Raw genomic sequence first — 24,015 nt, forward strand, 5'->3', positions numbered from 1 at the left:
ACATACGTTTACGTGCAAACTTTCAATTTTACAAAGGGGTAGATTTTCAAAGGGTTGCGAGTGTAACATACGCGCACAACCCCCGAAAACCTACCCCTGCGCGCACCGAGCCTAAGCCCCGGGACGCGCGTATGTCCCGGGGCTTGCAAAAAGGGGTCCGGGGCGGGGCCTGAGCCTCCAGGCACAGCGGCTATTTGCCGCTATGCCCGGGATCGTGGGCCGGCCGTTGGCCGGTGAGCATAAGTTACGCCTGCCTCCCGGCAGGCGTAACTTCTTCAACAAAAGTAAGGGGGGCGGGTTCTAGGTAGGGCTGGGGGGCGGGTTAGGTAGGGGAAGGGAGGGGAAGGTGCGGGGGGGCGGGGCGGAGGGAACGGAGGCACGCGCAAGTTGCACAATTGTGCACCCCCTTGCGCATGCCGACCCTGGATTTTATAACATACGCGCGCGCACATGTTATAAAATCGGGCGTACATTTGTTCGTGCCGGGTTGCGGGAACAAATCTGCGCCCGCGCGCAGGTTTTAAAATCTGCCCCAAAGTGCGCACATCAGTGGTTTTCCCCATCCCTAACTCCACACCCAGGCGCGCCTCTTTCAAGGTCACGTAAAAGCATTTGTAAGATTGCTTCTGCGTGTACTTTGATGCGCACAATGCCTGGGGTAATTTTCAAAAGGCCTGTAAAGGGGTGTAAAATGGATTTCCTGTACGTACCAGGATCAGTCCAGACTCCTGGGTTTTGCCCCCCCTCTAGCAGATGGAGACAGAAGTTTATAAACAAAAACTCCGCCTATATCTAGGCTGGTGCCACCTACAGTCTGCAATTTTCATTTTTTTTTCCAAGCCATTCCTGCAGATGAAGTGGCTGTTCCTGTAGAAATGGGCTTCTAGAAAACTGCCCGCCTCATATGCAGGAGAAAATACGAGAGCAGAGCCTCTGCGTGCATAATTTTACTCACAGTGGGTTCGGGGGGGGGGGAAGGAGGCATTTCTGGGGGCAGAGTTGGGGAGGGGTTTGCTCTTATGCACATGCTTTTGAATTTTGGCAAGCATGTGAGTGGTGTACAAATATAAGCAATAAAACCCTAAGTAAATTTGAAAAAATAAATAATACAGAAATCTGTAAAATTCATAATCTCAAAGCAATAAATGTGGCCCCTGAGAGGGCAATCATCAAAGAGCCAGGCGTAGTTGTAAACTACATGGACGCTTTCAAGCTACGAACTTTATCCAGATTGTCAAAGAGAAATGGCCCTTACTGTTTCCGTTTGTAAATCGGAGAGTGCGGAATGCGCGTGCTAAAAGTGTGCACGTGCGTTGCCCATGCTATGTGTGTGGGTGGCAGACGGGAGACAAAATCTAATTTCTGCATACTGTTTGCCAAACCTCCCCCTCACTTACCCCGATCTAAACGCCTCCCTAGAAAAGCCTCCTTTTCATGTGACTAAAAGGTTCACAGGCTGTGCCACGACTCTTAGCAGCTTTTGAGGAGGGGACATTTTTAGTCAGACCATTTTATCCAGGTAAACACCCTCTCTCAAGTATTAGATCAGATACTCACAACAAATTTTATTTCTTTATTTATTCGATACTTCATAGCAGATTGCATTCAGATATTTTAAATTTAACACCTATGAAACCGTTCCCGAAAACAAGAGAAACTTATATGGGCAACCCAGTTCAATCTAGTAAGTTTCAGTCTACCATCATCTTCTTGGCCTGAATTATTTAACACAAATATTGATGTGATGAATTTGCATATTAAATGAGCGCACCAAGCAAAATTTTCCAGGGAGAGTAAGGAACTAGTTCTGGCACCTATTGCCAGCCTTACTGATTGCTGTCCTTAACATTTTCAGATTTACTATTGGAAGCTTTTTGGTATTCTCTGTATCATCTATGAAGCCCATTAAGAACCTAATAGGGTAATTTTCAAGGGACAATGTAAATGCAACATACTATCTTAACAATTTTCAAAAAACCATTTATCCACGTTAAGTGCACTTAACGCAGGTAAAATCTATTGACAATTCAATACCATATAATGTAGCGATTTTCAAGAGTTTTTGAAAAAGGCTACAATATATGCCATTGAACTGTCAATAGGTTGTACCCGCATTAAATGCACTTAACACGGGTAAATGGGCTTTTGAAAATTGCTACGATAGTATGCTGCGTTTACATTTTCCTTTCAAAATTTTCCCTTTAAGAATTGCCAAACTGGATCAGATCAAAAGTTCCAGGTAGTCCAATATCCTGTCTACAACAGTAGCGAGCTGCAACTGCTTAGAGGGCATGTGTAAAACAAAGGCTACATGCAGAGTGAAGAGGTCCACATTTAGCAGCGTGGCAAGCAAACTATTTATCCAGCTAAATACAGTCAGCTAAATGCAGTCAGCTAAATTAGCAGAGCACTGCTGATTAGGGACTCTGCTGAATATAGCCTAATAAAGTCCTAGATGGCTGGTTAAGCTTATACGGCTAACTATAGGGCTGCTCTCTGGCCCACCAGACTTAGCTGGATAAGTTATCCAGCTACCCCCAGCATGCGTCCAACTCATCCAGCTAACTGTTATCCGGCTATACAGCTGGATAAGTAGGTGGGAATTTAAAACCTGCGGTTTGTCCGGCTAAGTCCTGAACTTAGCCGGACAAACCATCTGAATATTGACCCTCCTATTTCAGGGCTTCCCAGACCTGTCCTGGGGAACCCACAGCCAGTCGGGTTTTCAGGATATGCAGATTTACCTCATGCATATTCATTGTTGGATATCCTGAAAACCCGACTGGCTGTGGCATCCCCAGGACAGGTTTGGGAAGCTCTGCTCTATTATCCCACTATTTATTCCTTTTTCTGAGTCCAGGAGCCATGGTTCACGATGCACAGAACTCGGGGTGAAATTCCCGACTGGCCTACGCCTTCGCTCTGTGTTAGTGACCATTACAGATGATTCCACAGTTTGGATTTATGAGAACAGTTTCACCTCTTTAATGAACATCTTCATATTATGAGGCAGCAGCAGCAGCAGAAATTTTTCTCTTTATCAAATGCAAATTATTTTCCAGGAAGAAATAACAAAGAAAATAATTGTCAGAGAAGGGACTGTGGGGGGATGATGGTGGAGTAAAAAACTCATGAGCACTTTCTACTAGAGCACAACTGAAACAAGCAATTAACATGTTAAGGGCCATTATGTTCCTTAATAACATGTTATTTCAAAAGCTTTTGGCTTCCTTCCGTTAGACTGTGGCCTACAGTCATTAGGGTAATCAGGTCATCACTGTTCCATGGAATACTTGAGTTTCCTGAAGATCAGCTTAACAAAGAAATGTCGCGTTCGATACTTGCTCGCAAGAGTAATGCAGGAAAACCGATGTAGAAAAAAAACATCAAATATGTACCTTTACCTCTTCATCTGAGAAAACAGCAAGAGGGTAATTATATAACAGACCATATAATTATATAATAGACCATATAACAGACCATATAGCCGTAAAGTCTGAGAAAACATCATACACGCAGATTACACCAAGTGTTTTTTCAAAGCAAACTTGTGCGTGAGAGCTCGCTTTGAAGATCCTCGGGTTATTGGCAGAGTACCCGCTACCTATGAACTTGCACAAAGTTACACTTGTTCTCAGCCGAGCTTAGTCTCTGTGTGGGGCCAACTTATGCGCCTGCTTTTTAAAATAAAAAAGTGATGCATGCGAGTCGTAATTCTGCCCCCCAACTCCTCCTCCTTGGAACGCCTTCTCCTCGTCACACGTAAAAGCGCATGTGAAACTGAGTTAAACATGTGCTGTTACGTACACGAGCCCCTGATCGAATTTTTAAACTGCCACTTACGCTCGTAGAGCAGGGTTTTAGGTGCTAGTGGTTCAGAAAATCAAGCCTTCCATGACCATTTTTGTTCTCAGGTTCTTTAGATTGATGGTGGCTGAATATTCTGGTTCTGCACAGAGTAGCAAAAAGGGAGGTGGGAAGGTTCTTTGAAAACCTCAATGGAGGCTTCTTGAATGATTCGCACACTTGTGCCATTCACAGGGACAGAATGCAGGCAAATATCAGTACAGGGGATTTTTTTTTTCAAAAAGCGACCTGCGGTGTATCTGACTGCCTTCTGCACTTTCTATGCAGTGCATGTTTCAACAGCTCCCAAAAGCCTACCGAAATGATCCTGATACATCATGTGACCTGGAGCGCTTGCGCCTCTACTAGTAGAATTAAGCCAAAAAATCTCCAACACAAATTTCACAGTTTTCCTAAATAGCCGAGAAGTAGAATAGACCCTAGATCAGGGTGAGCAGCAGTCCCCCTTCCATCCGTGCAATTGGTTGGGCCTTTTCCACCCACAAGTTTGGTTGCATCTATTACATAGATCCTGATTTCCTGACATGGTGTTAAAGTCTATTCTCTTGCCAACCAATCAGCACTTGAACCAGTTGCCAAGCAGCAAGGCAACCACACTGCCAATCAGTGGCTCAGACACACACACACAGACACATGCACACTCTCCTAGACGTACCCACTCTCACAAGTTTTTGACATTGACATACATGCTGTCGCACACATTTTCAGATTGAGTAAACTTTATTGGCACATACACGCTGTCACATATAAACAAACACACACACACACTGACAAATACAGAAAGATGCATGCAGACTCTTTCTCACACAAACATTTTCTGATTGAGGAAACTTTATTGGCACACACTCATTGACACAGACATACACACACGCACACTCTCTCCCTTTCTTTGACACAGGATGGTAACTTTAATAGTGGCAAGTGGGTGCACATGTGTGCACGTTTGTCAGCCTAAGCCCAGGGACATGGTCAATTTATAACATATGTGCGGATATTATAAAATAGTCTGAACGTGCACATGTGTGCACAATTTTAAGTGAACACGCATCTGTGCGTGCAAATGCCGCTTCTACCGCGTAAATGGAGGAATATTAGCCACGCACACTTGACGCAATTGGCTATTTTCCCACTTCGTTCCCAATTCGCCCAGTTAAGGGATAGGACTTCCAACCCTCCTAGTTTAACAGCCTCCCTCCCCCCCCCCCCCCCCCCCGTTAGCTCCGAACTTTAAAACATCGCTGATCTGCCTACATTTTTTTGTTTTACTACTTACACATCATCCATACCAGAAGTAAAGTTATGCGGCAGGGGACCCTGGTGCGCAACAGTGCGAGTACGTAGTTACGTGCTAATTTCTATTTTAAATCCCAGAACGCCCATGCCCTGCCAAAGGCATGTACACGCATATCTCGATGGCTTTTAAAATCTGTTCAGTGCACGCCGGCCCAACATACTGTCTCTGCGATGCACACAGAATCGATATTGTACTGCTGCTCATGTGCTTACTCAGCGAGTGCCCCCAACCCCAGAATGGCCACATCTTCATGTAACATTCTTGCTTGCCTACAGTTGTTCCCCAAACTGTGACAGTCCCCTCCATTCCTATTTCCACCCTTTTTTTTTAGCACCCTTAGTCACTGGCTCCATAGCCAGCTGCACCTGTAAGGGCTCAGCCCTTCCACCTCACCCAAAAGCCTCACTAACACACTAACACTACACAGGCTGGATAACTTATCCAGCTAAATAGCGCACCCCAATCCTCCCAAAGCTCATCAACTTCTTGCCCAGGTAACTAGGTAGGATTAGTAACTTATCCGGTTGTCTAGTGGCCATTGAGTATAACCAGATATTCATCGGCCGGTACCACCTCTTTATGTCTTTTAGATAGGGATGTGAATCGTTTTTCAACGATTAAAATTATCGTCCGATAATGTTAATATCGTCTTAAAATCATTATAGAACACGATACAATAGAAATTCTAACGATTTATCGTTAAAAATCGTTAAATCGTGTTAGTGCGCACTAACTCGAGTTAGTGCGCACTAACTGAAAATGATACAAATAAACACTTTCCAGGTCACTGAAGGTCAGTTAGGAATGAATATGTGTTCCTATTGGCTGGCTGCCCTCTTATCTATTGATGTTACCAAGGTTACCACTGAGGTGATGGTTGGGGGATGGGAAATGGAACTGGAAACTAACGAACACCAACAGAAAATGAAACAAAGTGTTCACACTTCCCAGGTCAGTAAAGGTCACTTAGGAATGAATATGTATGTATGTATTCCTATTGGCTGGCTGTGCTCTTATCTATTGATGTTACCTAGGCTAACACTGAGGTAATGGTTGGGGGGATGTGAAATGGAAACAGTTGGAAGCTTGACAAAAAAAGTAATGTAATGATCAGCACTCACGTGACTAGAACTTGTTTGTTTATTATTTTTGTTAGCAGGCACCTGAAATGCTAGTGCATGTTGAATTTGCCAATCACTGTGCATTTTAGAAAGGTGGTCCTGGCTGGAAATGTACACAGTTCAAATATATGTAATTGATTGTTGGTAAGTGTATTTTTTAAGTAGCCACACTGGCACAAGTATGTTTACTTTTCCTCCTACTTAACTCACTAGCTCAGCTTTGTAAGAAGGGCTTCTCTGCTTGTGTGTTGTTTTTGTTTGGTGTGAGGAGAGCAGAAACATCAGATCTTTATTCAATCTACTACAGTCATCTCTTACAGTGCCCTATCCCTATTAATACCAGGAGTGTTGTGATCTTCCTGCACACAGTGCCCTAACCCTGATAGCAGTCTGAGACAGCTCCCTCCCTGCATTACTAGTGAGAGGCTGGCTTCACAGACAGGGGGGAGCTGCCTGACCCTCACTCCTGACTTCCCCCACGTCCCAGCTAGTGAATGGTGTGTGGGTGAGGGGGGAGGGGAGGATGGTGAAGTCTGAGACAGCTCCCTCCCTGCATTACTAGTGAGAGGCTGGCTTCACAGACAGGGGGGAGCTGCCTGACCCTCACTCCTGACTTCCCCCATGTCCCAGCTAGTGAATGGTGTGTGGGTGAGGGGGGGGGGGGAGGATGGTGAAGTCTGAGACAGCTCCCTCCCTGCATTACTAGTGAGAGGCTGGCTTCACAGACAGGGGGGAGCTGCCTGACCCTCACGCCTGACTTCCCCCATGTCCCAGCTAGTGAATGGTGTGTGGGTGAGGGGGGGGGGGAGGATGGTGAAGTCTGAGACAGCTCCCTCCCTGCATTACTAGTGAGAGGCTGGCTTCACAGACAGGGGGGAGCTGCCTGACCCTCACTCCTGACTTCCCCCATGTCCCAGCTAGTGAATGGTGTGTGGGTGAGGGGGGGGGGGGAGGATGGTGAAGTCTGAGACAGCTCCCTCCCTGCATTACTAGTGAGAGGCTGGCTTCACAGACAGGGGGGAGCTGCCTGACCCTCACTCCTGACTTCCCCCATGTCCCAGCTAGTGAATGGTGTGTGGGTGAGGGGGGGGGGGGAGGATGGTGAAGTCTGAGACAGCTCCCTCCCTGCATTACTAGTGAGAGGCTGGCTTCACAGACAGGGGGGAGCTGCCTGACCCTCACTCCTGACTTCCCCCATGTCCCAGCTAGTGAATGGTGTGTGGGTGAGGGGGGGGGGGGAGGAGGATGGTGAAGTCTGAGACAGCTCCCTCCCTGCATTACTAGTGAGAGGCTGGCTTCACAGACAGGGGGGAGCTGCCTGACCCTCACTCCTGACTTCCCCCATGTCCCAGCTAGTGAATGGTGTGTGGGTGGGGGGGGGGGGGGGGGAGGATGGTGAAGTCTGAGACAGCTCCCTCCCTGCATTACTAGTGAGAGGCTGGCTTCACAGACAGGGGGGAGCTGCCTGACCCTCACTCCTGACTTCCCCCATGTCCCAGCTAGTGAATGGTGTGTGGGTGAGGGGGGGGGGGAGGATGGTGAAGTCTGAGACAGCTCCTTCCCTGCATTACTAGTGAGAGGCTGGCTTCACAGACAGGGGGGAGCTGCCTGACCCTCACTCCTGACTTCCCCCATGTCCCAGCTAGTGAATGGTGTGTGGGTAGGGGGGGGGGAGGAGGATGGTGAAGTCTGAGACAGCTCCCTCCCTGCATTACTAGTGAGAGGCTGGCTTCACAGACAGGGGGGAGCTGCCTGACCCTCACTCCTGACTTCCCCCATGTCCCAGCTAGTGAATGGTGTGTGGGTGAGGGGGGGGGGAGGATGGTGAAGTCTGAGACAGCTCCCTCCCTGCATTACTAGTGAGAGGCTGGCTTCACAGACAGGGGGGAGCTGCCTGACCCTCACTCCTGACTTCCCCCATGTCCCAGCTAGTGAATGGTGTGTGGGTGAGGGGGGGGGAGGATGGTGAAGTCTGAGACAGCTCCCTCCCTGCATTACTAGTGAGAGGCTGGCTTCACAGACAGGGGGGAGCTGCCTGACCCTCACTCCTGACTTCCCCCATGTCCCAGCTAGTGAATGGTGTGTGGGTGAGGGGGGGGGGGAGGATGGTGAAGTCTGAGACAGCTCCCTCCCTGCATTACTAGTGAGAGGCTGGCTTCACAGACAGGGGGGAGCTGCCTGACCCTCACTCCTGACTTCCCCCATGTCCCAGCTAGTGAATGGTGTGTGGGTGAGGGGGGGGGGGGGAGGATGGTGAAGTCTGAGACAGCTCCCTCCCTGCATTACTAGTGAGAGGCTGGCTTCACAGACAGGGGGGAGCTGCCTGACCCTCACTCAAGCAGAGAAGCCCTTCTTACAAAGCTGAGCTAGTGAGTTAAGTAGGAGGAAAAGTAAACATACTTGTGCCAGTGTGGCTACTTAAAAATACACTTACCAACAATCAATTACATATATTTGAACTGTGTACAGTTCCAGCCAGGACCACCTTTCTAAAATGCACAGTGATTGGCAAATTCAACATGCATGTGTCTGCTAACAAAAATAATAAACAAAGAAGTTCTAGTCACGTGAGTGCTGATCATCACATGTCAAGCTTCCAACTGTTTCCATTTCACATCCCCCCAACCATTACCTCAGTGGTAACCTTGGTAACATCAATAGATAAGAGCACAGCCAGCCAATAGGAATACATATTCATTCCTAAGTGACCTTTACTGACCTGGGAAGTGTGAACACTTTGTTTCATTTTCTGTTGGTGTTCATGAGTTTCCAGTTCCATTTCCCATCCCCCCAACCATCACCTCAGTGGTAACCTTGGTAACATCAATAGATAAGAGGGCTGCCAGCCAATAGGAACACATATTCATTCCTAACTGACCTTCAGTGACCTGGAAAGTGTCTATTTGTATCATTTTGAGTTAGTGTGCACTAACTCGAGTTAGTGCGCACTAACGGGGAGTTAGTGCGCACTAACTCGAGTTAGTGCGCACTAATCGGAAAAAACGATTTTTAACGATTTTTCAACGAAATAATCGTACCAAACACGATTTTCTTCTCCTGCCACACGATTTCTATCGTTAAGACGATATGGAAAACGATTCACATCTCTACTTTTAGATATTCTTTGAAACCCTTTTCATTACCTGCTGTTTGATGTTCATGTTGATTTTATGTCTTGTGCTTCTACTTCTATTACATATTGACAGTTTTTATATTTTACTGTAAGCCACTGGGCCAGTTCTTAAAATCTACGCGAAGGGCATAGATTAGTTTGCGTAACCCAGCGCGAACAAATCTACCTCGATTTTATAACATGCACGCTGCCGCGCGCATGTTATAAAATCCAGGCTCGGCGCGCACAAGGGGGTGCACACATGTGTACCTTGCTCGCACCGAGCCCGAGGGGAGCCCTGATGGCTTTCCCCGTTCCCTTCAAGCCGCTCCGAAATCGGAGCGGCCTTGGAGGGAACTTTTTTCCAGCCCCCCCACCTTCCCCTCCCTTCCCCTCTCTAACCCACCTCCCATCCCTAACTAAATCTCCCCCCCTACCTTTGCTCCGAAAGTTACGCCTGCCCAGGCGTAACTTGCGCGCACCAGCCAGCTGCTGGCGCGCCATGCCCCAGCATAGGCCACTGTGCTGGAGCACTCGACCCCGCCCCCAGGCCGCCGCTATGCCCCCGGCCTGCCCCTTTTTCGAAGCCCCGGGACATACGCACGTCCCAGGGCTTGTGTGCGCCGCCGAGCCTATGCAAAATAGGCTCGACGCTCGCAGGGGTAGGTTTTCAGGGGTTACGCGCGTATCCCTTTGAAAATCTACCCACTGTGAGCAATCTTAGAAGGACGGGGCTAAAAATCAAAATCGATCAATACATCAACAAAATGTTTCAACATTTGTGTATGTCCCATGTATAAAATTGTTACTTTACACTGAAAATGTTACTTTGCACTGAATAGGTCTTTAAGCTATGGAGCCATTGGAGTAATTGTCGGACATGAGCTTACACATGGTTTTGATAATAATGGTAAGTAACTATCCATATTATAGCAGCCTGTCTGTTCAGTACATTCTCTTTTCCATTTATTTTTTGGGACCTTAGGTAAATCTAACATCCATGATGGATAGGAAGTGTCTTGCTTTATGAAATATGCCAAGTCTCCTGTATGTTTGTTTTATTAGATTGTAAGCTCTTTTGAGCAGGTACTGGTTTTTTGTTTGTTTGTACAGTGCTGCATAAGTGCATATATCATGTAGTGCTATACAAATGTTAAGTAGTAATAGTAGTAGTAGAAGGTGGAGATCAGCCATTTAAAACACTAACATTTTGGACTTCTGCCTCTTACTGTTTAAATCCTTATATATATATTACGATCATTTCATTTCTGCTCCTGCTAGCAGAGGTGCAAGAAAATGTTTGCACCTTAAGCAAAAGCTGAAAAATCTTGAAAATATTTGTTCACAAGAATTCTTTATGAATAAAAGTTGAACAAAAATAGTTAAAAAAAATTCTCTATGAAAAGCACCTTCTTTTGTCCTTTTGTTTGCCCACATTCATTGAAGTACATGTCAAATGACCATCAGATTTCATGTTAATATTTGCAAGAATTCCTAAAACTTCTTGGTTTCTCTATTTCTCCTAGAGATATTAAGGGCAATAATCAAACTCCCTACATTGGCTTAAACTCCATGGGTAGTATTTACTAGGAATGTGCAGCTTTTTTGGTTCAGTTTGTTTTTTCATTTCTGGATTTTATTTTTTCTTCATCTAGACAGTTAATTTAATTTTGTGCCAGTTCAATGTGTTTGCCAAAGCAAAAAGCAAAAAAACAATTAAACAACCTCCCAAAAACAAAACAAAACAAAACAAAAAAATCCCAGGAAAAAAAGGCCTAGGCCTAGGCCTGGTGTTAGGGCCCAGTCCAAGGCCTGGTCCCATTTCCAAGGCCTGGGGTCCAGTGCTGGGACCCAGCCTAAGGCCAGGTCCCATCACAAAAGCCTGGCCCAGAACCTGGACTAGGCCTCCAAATGTCTTATTTCTTCATCAATCTTCGAAAAATGATGTCTACTTGAAGAACACACCGGAGTGACATCACTCTGGTGCTTTCCTTCGGAGTGGATGGCACCATATTGATAGAAATGTGCAGCCATACAACAAAATGGTGTTGTCTGCTCTGAAGGAAGGCAGCGTAGTGACGTTGCTGAAGTGTCTCTTTCATGCAGATGGCATCATTTTTCAAAGATCGATGAAAAAAGAAGACATCAGGAGGCCTGTTCTTAGGCTTCCTGGCTGGGCCTAGTTAATGGGACCAGAACTAGGGCTGGGCCCTGGTGCCGGACCTAGGTCTAGGCCTTGGTGACTGGACCAGTAAATGAGCCAGGCTCCAGCATTGAGCCTAGGCCTTGGCAACAGGACTAGTCCTTAGGTAAGTCTAGGCATCTGTGACAGTACCAGGCCTAGGCCTTGGTGATGGCACCAGGCCTTGACAACAAGACCAGGGCTTGAGCCAGACCCTGATGGCCAGGCCTAGGCTTTGGTGTTGGGAGTAGTCTTCAGACTGGGCCACAGCACCAGGCCTAAGCCTAGGCCTCAGCAACAGGACCAGGCCTCAGTGATGGGGCCAAGTCCCAGCACTGGGCCTAGGCATCGATGATGGAACCTAGGCCTTGGTAACAGGGCCAGCCTTGGCCTTGCTCCACTGGAGGCCCAATTAAACATTTTTTAAATTGTTTATTAAATGAAACTATACCTGGTTATTTTTGTAGGAGGCTATTTATGATTGGTTCAATTTGGAGCGAACCAAAAATGGTCTAATTTATTGAATTGGAAGGGTTTGTTAGTATAGCCCTACCAGAGGGAGGGGTAGAGAGAGAGAGAGAGACACACACACTCTTTATAAGGCTTTCATATTAGTCTACTATTTATATCGCTATAGGAGGGCCAGCTAGTAACTGAAGGTGAGGTTTTGGTGGTGGTCTAGGGTTTTGGGGCCAGTTTTACATGCAGAGTGAGATGTACAAACAGCACAGTCAATGGTGAAGATTTGACATATTTTGGAGTGAGGAAAGTCAGACCAAGATGAAATTATTTCAGTGTTCTCTTGCCCTAGCTTGATAGTACCCTGGTAGAGAGTCCATCATGCTAGGGCAAGAGAACATTGTAGAAATCTCATCTTGGTCTGACTTTCCTCATTCCAAATCACGTCAAATCTTCACTGAGGTCTACTATGCATGTAAAACTGAACCCAAAACCCCAGAGGCGCTCTCTCTCTACCCAAAAATGCCCAGAACAGAATTTGCGATAATATCACAAATTGCGTTTTGGGCATATTGCATAGTTGTAGTTATTTCCAGGTGTAGTTATTTCCAGCGTTAAAAGCAAGCGATAGCCTAATGCACAATATCGCACCGTGTGATAATGCCCCTCATTTTCATTAATCCTGCCCAACCCCTCCCCAATCCCATCCATTTGAATAAATTTGTCAAATTTACATTCATGCTGCAATAACTATTGCAAGCAATATGGCATTATCATGGGCTTTAATGCCATAACACATTTTGGTGAATGACCCTGCATGCTTGTAGAATTATGCTTGATGTTTAACATAGAAAGTGGGCAATTTTTAAAAAGCAATTTACATTGGTAAAACAATCTTTTACCTTAAACAGCATGCAAACCTTTAATGATTATTTTGTGTTTGTATTTTGTGTATTTTGTACCATAGGTCGGAAATATGACAAATATGGAAATCTGGATTCTTGGTGGACAACTGAATCAGAGGAGAAATTCAAGGACAAAACAAAGTGTATGATTGACCAGTATAGCAACTTCTACTGGAAACTAGCTGGTTTGAATGTAAGCAAATATTAACCCTGAGATCCTAGAACAGCGTATTCTGTCAGAATTTCTTCACACCAAGCTAATCCCACACTTTACTGCTCATCAGCAATGACTTAAGTGGCATTTCTTCGATGACAATAATTTTTATTTATGTGCTAAGTTCTCTGAGTGTCCAGAGAGCCCGGGAAAATGACTGAACCAATATGGCTTTGCTGCTTGGAAGAAGCCGGGGGGGGGGGGGGGGGGGGGGATATGTGGCAGCCTCACACCTTTTTGTTTTTTCAGCCTCAGAAGAATGGACATTTTACGGGGACAGGAGGATTCTGTAGACTCGTAAAGCTATAGTACATGTCATATGCCTAGATCAGAGAGGCTTGTATCGGTTTGGTGGTTTCTTGAAACTGGTTCAGGAGCCCACCATTAAAAAAATAAAAAAGATTGCACCAGCATATAAAACTGAATGTTTTCTGTAGTTGTTAATTTTGAAGAAGGGACTAGGACCTTGAAACTTCACTTTTGTGACATAGCTTCTGTACTTAGTGATGGTAACTTTCAAACTGGCGCGCGGGCGCTCTTTGGCACGTGTGCGTCGGCACGTGCCCAGATACGCAGCCATTTTATAACTTGCGTGCATGTCATAAAATAGCCCGACCACACGCACGTGGGTGCCTGATTTTAAGTGGGTGCGCGCCAATGCACGTAAATCCTGCTTCTATCGCATTAGTTGGGGGATTTTAAAAGGTGGATGCCTCCACGACATTGCCAGTTTCACCAATTCATCATACGCCAGTTTGCCCAATTAACAGGTCCTCCAAACCCCTCTGGTTTGACAGCCCGCACTTCTCCCCGGTTAGCCCAGACCCTTTAAACCTCTGAGAAATGGCTCTTTCTTTTTGGTTTTTTTAATTTACACGTTATCCCAGCAGAAGAAAAGCAACGTGACAGGGGATCTGGGTGCGTGCCCGGGTGTGTGCGTATTTATGCGCACCTCTCTTGGCCATGCCTCTTTTTGAAAACTTTGAGATGTGCGAGCTGCAGGAGATACACGCGCATCTGGGCGGCCTTTACGATTCAGTGGGCGTGCATGAGGCTGATTTGTGCGTCTTATCTCCCGATTTTGGTGCACACTGGGCTTTTAAAATTCACCACATTAGGCCTAATTCATCCAAGTCGTTTTTCTAAGGAAACAGAATTGTTCTAAACGCACCAGCAATGTAACATGACAGCGTGAATTGGACATTTCTTTTGTTGGCTTCATTCTGTAAAAAGCCTTTTTATGTTCCTTTCATACTTTATCCGCTTTGTGTCTTTGTTTATAGCTTTGCTAAATACAAGAAGAAAATACACAGAGGAGATCTGATGCCCTTTGCCTGTAGGGAAAAAAAAATAATCTGCCGTATCCTATAAGATACTGAAGGTTTTCTGTGCTCTCTTAGATAAGGAATAAAGCTACAAAATGATTAAAATGCTTAATTGTTTTTGTCTTTCTTAGGTAAAAGGGAAGAGAACTCTGGCAGAAAACATTGCAGATAATGGAGGACTGAGAGAAGCATTCAGGGTATAAATCTCTTGTTTCATTGTTTTACAGGAAAATAGATTTTCTCCATGCCACCATAGCCCATCTTCTTAGCTCTCTACAAGAATTCTTGCTTCTGCTGGTTTCCTAACTTGCTAGCTAATATAAAACTCTTGGTTTTCTCGTCCAATATACTTTCAAGAGTCCTAGGATGGTGATTTAGTATTAAGGGGGTCAGTTTGCATACTGCTTGCAGTGGGGCAAAAGTCCATGGCTACTCTCTACCAGTGGACTTCCCATCAATTTTCAAAGCAAACGTACGGGCCACAGGCATAAAATACCCATGGACGTTTCCACTTGCATTTGGCCAGCCAGTACATTTTCACAAATAGAAACATTGTAAGTAGTATAGAAAATGCAGCCTGCACTTTCTTCCCCTCACCTAAATCCTGCCCCTGGAAACTCCTCCTCTGATTTCAGCTGAAAGGATGCATGCTGGGCGACGATGCACATAGTTTAGCATTGAGGGAGGGCAATAATCAGACAAGTCATTTGGATAAATTGCTATTTACCTGCTTTACGTTCAAATCTGAGATAATTTGCCAACGAAACCGGAGCTAGACGAAGCTATATAACCCTGAAAATCTTTGATTCAGTGGAAGCATAATTCAGTACAACCCTGCAAAACAAACAAATATCCAAGCTGGGCCAGCCCTTACGCAAGGTAGGCTAAAGCAAGCTCAATTATCTCCTCCATGCCATCCCGCACAAAGCGTCTCATGCTACAGAGGTTCGAAGCAAGTCAAAGATCCAGGCTGCCAAACGTGGACAGACATGGAGTTCTCCAAAGAAAGATGTTGGCAGAGTATCTCGCCTGTAGTGTAGCGGGACCCTAAGGTCACGTTTCCAATAAGTCCTAGATCAGTGAAGGTTAGTCTGTAAGGGGAGGTGGCATCCAAATGCAGCCCCTCCCTTTGAAGTGTCCATAGCAGCTCTCTACTAAGAGCTCTGGGGCAGTGTGAGTTGATTTTTGAAGTTAGAGAAGGTGTAGAGAAGCTTTTGCCTTAGTTTGGATTTTTGGGCCTGCTCTGAAAACTTCAGCAAACCCTGCTGATAGTCTTAAGAGTCGGGCTGAGGATCTGCCTTTCCTATCCACTCCCTGGTGGGTAAGGTTTGCATTCAGGGAATATTTTGGGCCTCTAGAGGCTTTCATTTGTAGGAAGCCTGATGAGACCCTGTGCACCAGCTGAACTCAGGGAACGGGAAGCCCTGTTTTGGGGACTGCCCAGGCTAGGGAGGAGCTGCCCCTCTTCACCCTCAACGAGTATGGAGGAAGGTGGTGACCCAGTGCCAGGACCTTCTTGGTGGTAACTTCATTTTTGTGTAGAAGAAATTGCTTTGAAAGTATCTGGGAGGAAGTGTTTGGTTGCCCCTCTTCCTGCCTGTTGAAAGGACGTTGGAGCTCCTGTTCCAGCTGGATTCCTCCTATAAGGGATCTAAGAGAGTCTAAGATAAGTAGTAACTGAGCAACAAACTAATTGAAAGCACTGAGGACACCACACACAGGAGTCTTCACCCCTGGGGAGAGAGCGAGAGAATTTGAGCTCTCTGCACAGAGACAGGACAGTTACATTTTTACCAGTTTGGAAGGGGTTTCCTGCCCAGCCAAGGGATTCCTGGCCCACCTGGGAACTCTATTTTTCCACATCTTGGAGGGTAGAAGTTCCCTTGCCTGGTTTCAAGATATTCCTGCACAGATAAAGGAAAGATATTGTGAAAAGGATTACAAAAGAGAATTTTGTGGCGCTGAAGTAATTAATTTGTGTCACTCAAGTGATTCCAGAATATTTCTTTGGCACCTACTGCACCCACCATGAAGAGAAATGCCCTCTCCTAAGGGATATATATATATAAAGGACATCCCTGCTACTCTGGGCCATGAAAAGAGAGCTTTCCCCCATCAAGAAAGGATCCCGACCCTGGGGGAAAGGGAAACATATTAGAGCTAGCCAGGAATAAATCTAGCCCCGAACCAACAATAAATTCTTTTATGGCCCGATCTGTGCAGGACAGGCACACCGGGGTGGGGTTACAGTAGTTTAAGATTATGAAACCTTTATGCTTGATTTAAAGAGATGACTGTTAAGCAGGAAAGCCTCACAAATGCTCCATGAGGTCAGCTACAGTTTGTAGCACAGAAACCACGGGAACCTGCAGGGTCACCGACCGAACAAATTCAAGTTTGGGATCGGGAGCTCTGATTGTATGCTTGTCGGTAAAATATTGCACCTTGCTTAAAAATGGCTTGACGATCCCTTGAAATCACCTCTTCTAAAATAAAAACCATTCTTCCTTCAGGCTTACAGAAAATGGATCAAAGAAAAGAAAGGGGGAGCAGAGGAGATTCTTCTCCCTGGCATTACGCTCACTAACAATCAGCTCTTTTTCTTAAGTTACGCTCATGTGAGTATCAGAAAACATTTAGGGAGTTGCTTCAGCGTGTGCAATTGGAAGCTGTGTGTGCAGGCAGCAGGTATGCGCGCAAGTAATATTTAGTAAACGCCTGAAGTGCATGCATTTTCTAGCATTGTGGCACGTAAATGTCGATAAAAAAACGGAGGGGGGGGGTGCATTTTAGGCACATTCCAGGGTGTGGTTTGGAAGTTCAGGCACGCTAGTATTTTATAAGTGGTAGAGGCACATGCATTACAACACTTGTATGTACTCTTTCTTTTGTACCTCCTACTGGAGTTGTGGAAGTAAAATTGCACTTGTTGTTTGCCTGCAGCTCTTGGGGGCGAGTTCAGGGTTAAGCGCTGAATCTGTGATTAAAGCGCACGAGCAAGTAAATATTTTCTTAAGCAGAGCACATGCACATGCTTTGTAAACTTTCTGCCTCTATGCATGCTCTACAGTATATATGCACACACGTTACAATTATTTCCTGTGTAAAATGTGTGCATGTGCTTTTATGAAACAGGCATAGAAAGAATGTAGCTATTGGGATTAAAAGACTGTGCGCATACTGAAACACATCCGTGTACTTTTGGGAGCAGAGATTCCCGATATTTTATAAACTAAAACTGTATGGCTCCAGCCTCAAGGTTTATATAATACATGAATAACCTTGTGCACGCTCTTACATGGCTATTTGCCAGCTTATATACACTATTGAACATGACCTTCTTGGGGGTAACTTTGCAAAATCACTCATAACTTAACCAGCAGATATGCACGTTGTAATTGTAAGCACATATTTTTAGTCTCCGCACAGGGTGCAAATTTAACCCTAGCTAGCTTTCCTTGAAGACCGACCTCGGTAAGATAATTATGGGTACATGGATGTTTCTGTTGAGGAAATGTGGAATTTACGAAGCGAATGGTACTGCGATGAAGCACAAATTAAACTCCAAATACCTCAGAAAAATTGGCCACGTGTGCGCTCTCCCTGCTGCTACATGCTAAGGCTCTCATACTGGGGTAGATTTTAAAAGGTTGCATGCGGGCGTACATGTGCGTGCTACCCGACGCGTGCACATGTACACCCGACTTTATAACTTGCACACGCAAGTTATAAAATCAAGGGTCGGCGCATGCAAGGGGGTGCACAATTGCCGAGCCGCTCAGCCTTCCCCCGTTCCCTTCCCCCTAACCTGACCTTCCCACCCCTTCCCCTAACCTTTCCCCCCCTAGCCCTACTCTAACTGCCCCCAAAAGTTTTGTTTTGCCTTTTGCGCCTGCCTCCGGGCAGGTGCAAGTTGTGCACGCCGGCCGACTGCCGGCATGCGATACCCAGCACAGTGGCTAATATGGCCACTGTGCCGGGAGCCTGACCCCGCCCACGCCCCGTCCCTCCCCGCCCCTTTTTGCAAGCCCCAGGACTTACACGCATCCCAGGGCTTTACGCGCACCGCCGGGCCTTTTTAAAATAGGCCCAGCGCGCGTAAGGCCGGTTACGTGCGTAAATCCTCTGGATTTACGCGCGTTAGCTTTTGAAAATCCGGCCCTAATTGCGCAGTTTTTCCTCATAGACAGAGAACGGGGGAAAAAGCCTTAGTAAATCAGGCTTTAAATTAGAAGTACGTGTCCAAAACAAACAGCATTTTTTTCAGAACAAAAAAGAACTAGAACAATTTTTTGATTGCCATTAGAAACCTTACTGCATTTGTAATTGATTAATCAATCTGCAGCAGAAGGCAAATCAGTGCAGCCCACAACTATAATTACATAGATGTTACAAGAGATTAAATCACTCACTATTAGCTGATATTTATGGGTTTAACTATTTACATTCAGCAAGCCTAAGCAGCGAAGAGGAGAAAAACAGAGAAGCCTGGGATGGGGAGGGTGATTTTTGTAACACATGCAAAATTTCGAAGGCCGGACCTTCCACTCAAGATGGCGCCATCAGTCAGACAAGTTGCTTGCCAGTCGTTCCCCACCCCCCCCAAGTATTGCCCCTTTTCAGCACAAATGAAAGGATGTGCACATTTGAAACAGCGCCCGCACATGTGGCTGGGGGGAGGAGGGCCAAGGGCAAATTTCAGCTGCTGATTTTATCCAGGTAGCAGCTGCTTGGATACCCGCCTAAATTCATTTGATCGTTCTCCTGTTGGGGGAAGGAGAGTGGTTTTCCAACTGCCTGTGTGGAGACAAAGCTCGCTGGCTTGTTTTTTTTTTTTTTACCTGCACGGGGCTTTGCCCCAGTTTTGAGAAAAGAAAGGCTCGCGCCTTACGCTTCCCCTTTAAAACCTGCTATGGGTACCAAGCACCTGTGGATGCTGGTGCCCCCTGTTTTTGCAGAAGCTTTTTTTTTTTCCAAGGGAAATAATGCAGATATTTTCAAATCTTTGTGCATTATTTGCTTTGGGAAAAAAAAAAAAAGCTCCTGCAAAAACAGGGGGCACCAGCATCCACAGGTGCTTAGTACCCATAGCAGGTTTTAAAGGGGAAGCGTAAGGCGCGGGCCTTTCTTTTCTCAGAACTGGGACATTATTTTCCTCCCCCAAGCTAAACACCCCCTCTGCCCCGGGAATGCCTCCTCATATTGGGTGGGAGTGGGGGAGCAAATGTTTTACATGGATGATTTGCACAGGTAAAATGCATTTTACCACATGAATAGCTTTGAAATTGTCCTCCCTATGATTATTAATGATCCTGAATTTTTATTTTTTTTGATATAGCCTGATCCTCAGTCATTACCATGGAAGTGGAAAAAACAGAAATTTTGTTCTTGTTGATTAATGCTTTGATAAAAATAGAGAAGATTATACAGAAATATAATTCAGAAATGTTAAAAATAAATAGCTGAAAAGTAAACAGAACTGTGTGGCTGGGAAACAAATATAAGCAAATCCAACCAAATCTCAACCATACCTACGACCTCTCTAGGTGTGACCTGGAGACTCTGGGATATCAATGAAATTTCTGGATCTTCATTTACAGCTGGGAAATCTATAGGTGCTGGCCTCTTCCCTCCTGCTTCCTGTTCTCTATAGGCTGCCTTGGAAGGGAAGGAATGGATTAGAGAACAGAGTAGCTCTTCTTTCATCTGCTCTGTCCGCTCCAGCCTCACCCCCTCCTTTCTTGTTTTCTGCATGACGCGAGGGGAGATGCTGGATTAGGGAGCAGAACGGCTCTTCTCATCTTTGCTCTTTTGCTCCAGGCTCAGCCTCATCCCTCTCCCCTTGTTTCCTGAATGCTGCCTGGGAAGGGAGAGGTTTGGAGCAGGAAGCAGAGGGCTGTTCTCCGCTGAGCAAGATTCATTACAGGAGCTCTGTGTGCCCATTTCTAGGGAAGAGCAGAGCACTGGAGTCTAGGAAGGAAGAAGGGGAAATGAGGACAGTAAAAAAATATCCACTGTAACATCATTTAACTTTCAGAAGGGTGACTATAAAAGTTAAGAATTTATCTGAGGCATGGACCTTGTTTAAAAATACCATCTTGGAAGCCCAGACCACATGTATTGCATGCACTAGAAAAGGTGGAAGGAAGGCTAATTGATTTCCAGCATGTTTAAAAGGTGAGGTGAGAGAGGCTTTAATATCTAAAAGAATACATTTCAGGAAATGGAGAAGGGATCCAAATGAAGAAAATGGGAAACAACATAAGCACTGGCAAGTTAGATGCAAAGCATTGATAAGGAAGGCAAAGAGACACTTTGAAAAGAAGCTTGCTGTGGAAGCAAAAACTTATAATAAAAGCTTTTTCAGGTACATTCGAGGTAAAAAGCCTGCGAGGGAATCAGTTGGACCATTAGTTGATCAAGGGGTAAAAGGGGCACTTAGGTATGACAAAGCCATAGCAGAGAGACTAAATGAATTCTTTGCTTGCTCTTCATTGAGGAAGAAATAAGAGAGATCCCCATGCCAGAAATGATATTCAAAGGTAATGATTCAGCAGAACTGAAACAAATTTCAGAGTACCTGGAAGATGTAATAGGGAAAATTGACAAACTAAAGCATAGCAAATCAACTGGGCCAGATGGTATACATTCCAAAGCACTGAAAAAAACTTAAAATGAAATTGCAGATCTGCTATTAGAATTTGTAAACTATCATTAAAATTGACTATGGAATCTGAAGACTCAAAGGTTGCCAATGTAACATCAATTTTTAAAAAGGGATCAAGGGGTGATCAAAGAAACTACAGATCAGTGAGTCTGATGTCTGTGCCAAGCAAAATGGTAGAGACTATCATAAAGAACAAAATTGCTGAATTTATAGATAGGTCAAACTATAGAATGGCATATCAAAAAAATATATAAACAATTGTGTAATTTACATTTATCACAAAATATCAAAATATGCAAATATATATTTTCTAAAAAATAATAATGTATCAACTAACATCATTTTAAAATAATTTGCATTCATTCACCACTATTCACACACACATATACAAAATACATAAAAAATGATTACAAAAGGACTGCCTCCCAACATGTTTCGCTTATCAAAGCTTCTTCAGGAGAAAGTCCGCAAATCATATGTCAATATAAAAATAGTGGATACAATTCTATATTTCAAATTTCGATCGTGGAACACATCTTCACTTGAGGAAATTTGCAATTGGCATCATTGTGGGCAATAACTGGAACTAATTCTATCTCATTGTTCTTATTCTTCCCACATACAATATGTCATCCCATTTATTCTCCTTGTTGTATACAAATTTATAATCCTCTATACATGTTCAAATCAATCTGAAGCAGCAACTCCAGTGTGTCCTGAATAAATCTAACATTCAAAAGTTCAAGAAACAATGAGAATCCAACGCAGAAAAGCTCACCACTGAGGGATGGCCATCTTAGTTAGTGCATGTACTACAAAGCAATATTTACTGCATTGTACAAATCAACACCTCTTGTTGGTACCTTTCATTAATTCAAATGATAGAAATTCATCAGTCATATCTAATTTGCAGTTAATTCATCTGACTGTATATGTAAAAGTATCCCCGAGTTGAAAATGTACCCTCTTACAGTGGTGTATGTTTTATATATATACAAGCCGTAAAGCCCGTTAAAACGGGCTACATCCCTCTGTCTCTCACCCCCCCTCTCCCTCACTCCCTCCCACTCAGTCCCCCCTCTCCCTCCCTCCCACTCAGTCCCACTCAGTCCCTCCCTCCCACTCAGTCCCTCCCTTCACCCACCTCCATTTCCTCCCGGCGCCGTAAGCGCGACTTCCCGCAACCCTCACCCGGCTCCATTGACTCCTCCCGCTCCTGCCGGCAGATCTCGGGGGGGGTGTCACTCCCCGCCGCGCGGCAGTGACCCCCGCGAGATCTGCCGGCAGATCTGGGGAGGAGAAGTAGCGGCACCGCGCGCGCGCGGTGCCGCTACTTCTCCTCCCGCTCCTGCCGGCAGATCTCGGGGGGGGGGGGCGCGGGAGTGACACCCCCCCCCCCCGAGATATGCCGGCAGATCTGGGGAGGAGAAGTAGCGGCACCGCGCGCGCGCGGCGCCGCTGCTTCTCCTCCCGCTCCTGCCGGCAGATCTCGGGGGGCGCGGGAGTGACACCCTCCCCCCCCCCCGAGATCTGCCGGCAGATCTGGGGAGGAGAAGCAGCGGCACCGCGCGCAGCGCGGCGCCGCTGCTTCTCCTCCCGCTCCTGCGGCCCCACCGCCATTTTTTTTTTCCTGATCGACGTCCTTGCCCGCACATGCGCAGTAGAGCTGCGCTCTACTGCGCATTTGCGGGCCGTCGGTCACAGGCCATTTATAAGGTAGACAAGCCGTTAAGCCCGTTAAAACGGGCTACATTAACATTTTTTTTTGGATCATTTCCTTCCCCCTCATGCTCCCTCCCACCTCCCCCACTCTCTCCCCTCAGTCACTCCTCTCTCTCCCCCCCTCCCTCCCTCAGTCACTCCCCCCTCCTCCCTCCCTCAGTCCCTCCTATCTCCCCCTCCCCCAGTCCCTCCCCCCTCCCCCCAGTTACTCCTCTCTCCCCCCCCTCCCTCCTCCCCTGAGTCACTCCTCTCTCTCCCCCTCCCCCCCGTTACTCCTCTCCCCCCCCCTCCCTCCTCCCCTGAGTCACTCCTCTCTCCCCCCTCCCCTCAGTCAGTCACTCCTCTCTCCCCCTCCCTCCCTCCTCCCCTGAGTCACTCCTCTCTCCCCCCTCCCTCCTCCCCTGAGTCACTCCTCTCTCCCCCTCCCTCCCTCCTCCCCCCAGTTACTCCTCTCTCCCCTCCCTCCTCCCCTGAGTCACTCCTCTCTCTCCCCCCTCCCCTCAGTCACTCCTCCCTCCTCCCTCCCCTGAGTCACTCCTCCCCTCAGTCACTCCTCCATCCCCCCTCCCCTCAGTCAGTCACTCCTCCCTCCTCCCTCCCCCTGAGTCACTCCTCTCTCCCCCCTCCCCTGAGTCACTCCTCTTTCCCCCTCCCTCCCTCCTCCCCTCAGTCACTCCTCTCTCCCCCCTCCCTTCTCCCCTCAGTCGATCTCCGCCGAAGACCCAGAGCGGCGGCCCGAAGACCCGGAGCGGCGGCGGCCCGAAGACCCGGAGCGGCAGGAGCGGCGGCCCGAAGACCCGGAGCGGCGGGAGCGGCGGCGGCGGCCCGAAGACCCGGAGCGGCGGCCCGAAGACCCGGAGCGGCGGCGGCATGCGCGCGAGGGAGGGACAGACTTCCTTCCTTCCGTCCGTCTGTCCCTCCCTCGCGCGCATGCCACCGCCGCTCCGGGTCTTCGGGCTGCCGCCGCTCCAGCCCAGGTCTTCGGGCCGGTGCCGCCGCCGCCGCTTTTCGGGCCGCCGCTGCCGCTGCCGCCGCTCTGGGTCTTCGGGCCGCCGCTCCTGCCGCTCCGGGTCTTCGGGCCGGTGCCGTCGCCACCGCTCCGGGTCTTCGGGCCGCCGCTCCTGCCGCTCCTACAGCGCCATTTTTA

At 46.8% G+C, this 24,015-nt stretch overlaps 1 protein-coding gene across 2 annotated transcripts in view; it reads left to right on the plus strand.

The window, feature by feature from the left end:
• The window catches only part of PHEX (phosphate regulating endopeptidase homolog X-linked), a 275,511-nt gene that overhangs the window by 236,519 nt on the left and 14,977 nt on the right, over window positions 1-24,015 (plus strand). For both annotated transcript variants that reach the window (XM_029603400.1, XM_029603401.1), the window contains exons 17-20: window positions 10,237-10,304; window positions 13,003-13,133; window positions 14,611-14,676; window positions 16,993-17,097. In XM_029603400.1, coding sequence (XP_029459260.1) covers window positions 10,237-10,304; window positions 13,003-13,133; window positions 14,611-14,676; window positions 16,993-17,097 — 370 coding nt within the window. The remainder of the gene's footprint in view (window positions 1-10,236; window positions 10,305-13,002; window positions 13,134-14,610; window positions 14,677-16,992; window positions 17,098-24,015) is intronic.

The sequence above is a fragment of the Rhinatrema bivittatum genome, chromosome 5 (genome assembly GCF_901001135.1).
Source record: "Rhinatrema bivittatum chromosome 5, aRhiBiv1.1, whole genome shotgun sequence".
Taxonomy (NCBI): Eukaryota; Metazoa; Chordata; class Amphibia; order Gymnophiona; family Rhinatrematidae; genus Rhinatrema; species Rhinatrema bivittatum.